The sequence below is a fragment of the Stegastes partitus genome, unplaced genomic scaffold, assembly GCF_000690725.1.
Source record: "Stegastes partitus isolate 25-593 unplaced genomic scaffold, Stegastes_partitus-1.0.2 Scaffold675, whole genome shotgun sequence".
NCBI lineage: Eukaryota > Metazoa > Chordata > Actinopteri > Pomacentridae > Stegastes > Stegastes partitus.
In genome coordinates, this window is record NW_007578406.1 from 357,141 (window position 1) to 363,319 (window position 6,179).

Consider the following 6,179-nt stretch of genomic DNA (forward strand, 5'->3'; position numbering starts at 1 on the left):
TAAAGAATGAAATGTTGATGTTAACGTTTAATCTCTGCATCACCTTCAGTTCGTTGCTGAAATTGTTGTTTAAATGTTTAATTTTCTTATCAAATAACAAGTTTTTCCTTTAATATTGGATATGGACAAAAGCATTTGCTCAGGTCTCAGCACAGAACTGTTTCAGCTCTGTTGCTATGGGAAGCATTTTCCAAATCACTTCCTTTATGTTTCAGAGGGTTAATTCAGCCTGATACCAGCAGAATGGTTCTGAACGGTGACCCAGGTCCAACTCACATTTGTTTTTCCCAGCAGCTAAAATAATTTGATGCATAATAATCAAAGCTGCTGTATCAACATCATTCTAACGTTATTATTAGCCACATATAGAGCCAAGACCTGTTTAATAACTAGATATGATTTAGTTTGATCAATTATGTGATGCTGGAGAACTCCATGTTTAAATGTTTAAATGAAGCTTCTATGTTTTGACCAAATCCAATATCTGAGTATGATTCAAATGTTTCTGTTCCTGTTCGGTCGTGACTCTTTTTATCCGTCCATGTCTGCGTCTTGTCCAAGTCGTTTAGTTCCTACTTTACACTAGAGTGACATTTCCAGCTCCTTCCCGTTGACCTCAGTAGATCCTCGGCAGGCTTCTGTAGAGGCTTCCAGCAGCTAGATCAGCAGATTTGTCCTTGTCATTAAGCCTTGTGTAGCTGACAGACCCTCCCAGCTCCTCCACCTTACCATCACAGTGGCCTCAGCCTCCCATCACTCCCATCACTCCCTCACTCCTGCTCCACCCCTCACTTACTGTGACACCATGTCAGAAACTGTTTGCACGTGGCCTCTTTGCAGGATGCTGAGGAGACTGACACTACAGAGCAGGACACCGCTAGACTCTGTCCAGAGAAGGTATCCTATTGTCCAGTAGATGAAGTAGCATTGTCACCCAACATAACATGACAGAATATCTCCGTCTGCTTAGTGTCACAAATCACGCTTGCTGTTGAGCCTCCACCTTACGTAGTGTTAGTCGTGTTGTGTTCTTCCAGGTTGTAGAATCTGGGCGACCAGTGACACTGTGGAGGAAGGCTTTATGTCTGACTCTCTGTTTTGTGTTTTGTGTACATGCATAAGGAGGCAGCAGGTCCAACAATCCATTAAGCATTCTGTGACAGTCCTGGACCTTATTGAAAGTTGTAGAAAAGTTAACAAACCCTCAGTTCTGCATGTGCTGGAAAAGCTCAGTCCTGTCTCATCCCTACTCTGTGGAAAAAGTATCTGCAGAGAGAGAGGTTCTCTTGGTCATGTTGAATTATGGATTTGGGTTAAATGTTCATGGACATTTTAGAACCCCGATAAGTCAAAACTGTATTTTAAATAAAAGGGAGGAAGCCTGAGTCCTGCTGAGGTGGAACATGCAGGTGTCTACAGCGAACAGATAAGATTTCTCAAAAACAAAACATGCCAAATACATTTTTTAAGTTACTCCAAACATTGATTTTATACTCATGGATCAAGTGACTGTGTGTCATGTGAACAAGGCTGGTCGTAGTGACAGATGGTTATACACTAGCCCTGACATGGCCTCTGTATGGGTTAGGGTTAGGCTGTCCAGCACCAAACCGTGTACAGACTTGGAATAAATAAGAATCAGTGGAGGACACAACAGAGCGAGAACAAGGCTGAACTTCAGACTTCAGTTTAACAGATTGTTAACAGAATGATCAAGTTGCTGTAAATGTTGTAGAAAGTTTCAGAAAGCATAAATTAGCTAAAAGGTTTGCAGGTGTTTCAAAAACAACAAAACTGTGTTCATTTTTGTGTGCTGACCCCAAGTGGCCAGAAAACAACTAATGACAGCATCAATAGGTGTCAATAATGAACATATTGATGACTTTTAAGACATGACATGAAGAAGGACTATGAAGCCAAATGAAAACAGATTCTAACTCAGATGCTGAAGTAAAAAAGTTCCATTTCAGAGGAAGAGTTGCAGCACAATCGTGTCCATCGGCCGTCCTGCTTCATGATTTGGTCCTTGCTGCTTTGTCAGAATGTGCTTCTGAATGGATCACTTCTGACGGCATGATGGTCTTCAGTCATTTTATATTTCATTTAATAATATCATAGTTTAATGTGCTGCACAGTGCAACTTTACCAGCACAGTAGAAATAAAGAACGGAGGCAGAACAAGGCTGAATTGTTCAGAACCCCCTCTGGCTGATAACCAGGAAGCTCTTCAATGACTTGCATGTATGTTGCATATATGATGTGTGATATTGCAGCAATTCAAACCCCTTTTTCTTCCCTCCCTTTCAACCCTTGTTTTCTGCAGCTTCAGGAAGGCCAGCTAGTAGTGCGTCACTTCCAGTTCCTGCGCTGGTCTCCATACCGCGACGTGCCCGACTCCAAGAAAGCCTTTCTCAGCCTCTTGGCTCAGGTCCATAACTGGCAGAGGGAGTGTGGGGAGGGACGCACTGTTGTCCACTGCCTGTGAGTCTGCTTACATCCTTTATACATTTAAAAAGAAATTCATTTAACCTGCTGTTCACCAGGCAGACATTTAGTCATTGTATTTATTGACAGTGAGGGCAGACAGCGCCATTTGTTGTCTTATAGTTGACTGGTTCTTGCCATAAAATGTTTGCCAACACGACCACAATAAAACACAGCGAGTGTTTCAAACACCATGTTAGTTTTACAAAGTTTACCTGTGAACTGAAAACCATGATGACAAAGTCGTACAGGTGGTTAACCCTCTGAGCCCCGAGCATTTACCTGCTGTGTTTTCTGTCATGTCTGTACCCACAGTGAGCTCATGTCTCACATCCCATAATATCAAGTCTTTAAACTCTATCAGCAGCCAAACGATGGCTAAAAGTAGAGAAAACTCAAACACATGTTTTTCACTGTATAACAAAGTTATTAGGCCCCAAATCATATAGAAACAAACAAAAAGTAAATAGAAACTCTTTAGTTTTATGTTTTATCAGAATGTTTTTTTAAATCTTAAATGAACATTTACAACATTTTTCTGAATACGTGAGTTTTAATAATTTAGGGAAATTATAGCTCTGAACACTATCTATGTTTAACTATTTATATTCTGACAACTTCTACAAATCACTTGTTTTTCAAACCACTCTGGATGGAAAATCTAGAAACATATTCTACGGTGCTGAATGCATCTGACAACCACCTGATCTGTAGGATGGTTTTCAGCCACATAACATTTCTCCTGTTTTTGATCCAGCATGTCTAAGTTCCTCTCAGTCTCCCTCCACTCTGCTCTGTTTAAGAGGAGGGTTCCTGGATCTGGTGTCGATGGTTTATTTTCAGCGTCTTCTTGAGTGAAACACGTAAAATAAAGTAATCTGAATAAAATATCACAGTTTTAAACCTCAAACTGTAATGATGCATTCACCAACCGTCTAACAGGCTTTTACAGTCTCTGGCTGATAAATGGTGTGATTTATGTGACATTTAAAACATAAAATACTCTTAAAACCTGCTGGTGGGTTGTGAGGGTTCAGAGGGTTAAGCTATGGTACGATGTCGTCTCTCATCAAGGCAGACAGACTGAAGAATTCCACCTGTTGTTTGGATTTCTTGAGTTTTGTTGTCATGAGTTTGCATTTCCAGACTTTTGTCTGTGGACAGTTTGTCACGTTTAGGCTCCTATAGAAACAAATGTGTGGCCTCTGTGTAAGAGGACAAACTCCCTACAGACATATGAATGGCTCGTTCTAAGCTAATGAAAACTCAGTAGTTGGTGTACATACATCCTCCTAAATCCCACACATCAGTCCTTTTACTCCTGTTAATAAACACTAATACATTTACATTTTTTAAAGTCACATTCACAAGTAATGTGTATCGAGAAGCTGATAAATGTTACTGAAGCCTTGGAATAACTTTCAGAGCCTCCGCTGAAGGCTGGACGTTGTGTTTTAACAACATGCCAGACTGCATTCACGCTGTTCACCTTCAACTGCATGTTTGAATCATGCCGTGGTTACAAGTAGGAAAGTTCTTACACACTTCAGAGATATTAAAACACGAGAGCAGCGTTACAGAGGAAAAACTAACCAAGGAGTGTCTTTGGATTTGTACTGACCCCCCATCTCCATGCAGGGCCCTCTGCCTTGTGCAGGTCAGGCTGTGTGTTAGACATCTTACATCTGATTAAGTCTACGCTCCTGTATTTTAATGAGAACTTTGCTCAGATATTCATCTTGAAAGTCTGCCAGTTGGCCTTTTTCTGACAGCATGCTTGATCTGTGCTCAGTCAAACTGTGACATTTCACTGTGTAGCTCCGCTTCTGAAAAGCTGGCTGAGCTGCTGTACCACATCTTTATGAGGTCACTCACGTCTTTACGCTCCTTTTCTGTGCGTTTGTCTGTCTGTATCTGTCTTTGTTCGTCCCTTCTGGCGCAGGAATGGTGGCGGTCGAAGCGGTACGTTCTGTGCCTGCACAATGATCCTGGAAATGATTCGTCATCATAGCATGGTGGACGTGTTCTTTGCTGCCAAAACACTGCGCAACTCCAAACCAAACATGGTGGAGACAATGGTGAGCATGAGTCTGTCTTTACTGCTGATGGGTTGTTTAGCACAGAGCTACACGACCTGTTTCTTTCATCTAACAAATAAGCAAATAGGTGCATCCACAAAAATGGTGGGTCCACCAGGAACTGCTTTATGCTCTGTCGTTTAATAATATCACTTCTGTTCTGTTTCCAGGAGCAGTATCGGTTCTGCTATGACCTGGCCCAGGAGTACCTGGACTGTTTGGAAGTCAGATAGCACCTATCCTTCTCTTCTCGTCCCACCTCAAGGAAATGGTCCAGATCTTGGAGCCTTCTTCCTGGGTCTTTGCCCCTGCCTCCTTAGTCCATGTATACAACTCTGGTTGGCTTCTTTGCCCTGCCTGGATGAGACGTCTGCAGAAAGGCTGACAGAGAAAGCTCACTGGACAACTTGTACCATACTTCTGAAACCCTTTTTGCTTTTTCCGTGGCGCTCTGATCCAGCCCCTACTCTTTTGTGCCACTTTACATCTGCCAAACCAGAGGACTCTTAACAGGAGTGGAGTTCATTTTATAAGACCACTGTCAAGGCAGTCTGTTGTACACCTCGCCAACGGCATTCAAAGAGCTCTGCTGTAACCTGCCTTACTATGAACAAACACTGAAACGGAACTGTAGTTGATGCCAACCACTGGGTGATATTTTGTGTTTGTGACACTGTAAATGGTGCAATATGCTGTTGGTGAACATCCCATGTTGTACTGTACTATATTTGAACTTTATCATGGGTGAGGCTGACGATTGAAGGTTAAAAAAGGCTAACAGGAGAGTAGCCGGTCACAGCTGATAGACATATCTGTACAGTGGAATTGTCTTGGACCTAATTTCTCTTTATTTATTCTTTATGTATATAGATGTTTTTTTTTTCCTTCCTTCGGGTGTTTCTAGATGTTCTCAACGTCTTATCAATGTGCCAATCCATTCTCTCTGTGTCTGTAAATGGGTTAGGGTTCAACATCTGCATGCCCAGTCTTAAGTGTTTCATTGCAGTGTGTGGCCCAAGTCTGCTTCAGGTTGGATTCTGCAACCCGAATCCCTCCGCTAGTCCTGAGAGAGCTCCATCAGAATAACCATGTGTTGCTGTGAGAAGACGGCGAAAATCTGTCGCTTTCTAAATTTGTATTTATTCAGTGTGTTTTATTTTCTAAATAGTGTATAAAACAGAAAAGAAATAAAATCTGCTGTTGCTTAGCAGTCACACTTTTGAGGAGATTCTTTTGTACGTCCCACAGACAAGGACAGGGTCGGCCAGGTTAGATATAAAGAGCCAGTCCAGGTGCCATACACAACCAGAGTCAGAAGACATAGATAGTCGGCTTGTGAGCCTTCTAGATGGACCACTGATTGGCTCCAGAGGACTCCTGAGCTGAGTGTATCTGTTCTTGAGTTCCAATCAATCCAATCAATCAAGCACCTGAAAGTTGTGAAAAAACCACAGAGATGCAAAACGACTTCAGTAGGATTCACATCCTAAAAACAACCAGGAAGGGATGTGAACTGACAACAAAGAGACACAAGACAACCAGAGAGAATCAAAATGACCACATGGGCTCAAAACAACTACAAATACACATGTGGACAAAATAGTTGGAACCCCTCAG

The 6,179-nt window shown here is 42.0% G+C and overlaps 1 protein-coding gene across 1 annotated transcript in view; it reads left to right on the plus strand.

Annotated features, from left to right (window-relative positions):
* LOC103363633 (protein tyrosine phosphatase receptor type U) overlaps window positions 1-5,775 on the plus strand; it is a 198,886-nt gene extending 193,111 nt beyond the window's left edge. Inside the window, exons 28-30 of the mRNA XM_008290464.1 lie at window positions 2,324-2,481; window positions 4,427-4,562; window positions 4,733-5,775. Coding sequence (XP_008288686.1) covers window positions 2,324-2,481; window positions 4,427-4,562; window positions 4,733-4,795 — 357 coding nt within the window. The 3' untranslated portion in view covers window positions 4,796-5,775. The remainder of the gene's footprint in view (window positions 1-2,323; window positions 2,482-4,426; window positions 4,563-4,732) is intronic.
* Window positions 5,776-6,179: the final 404 nt, after the last annotated feature.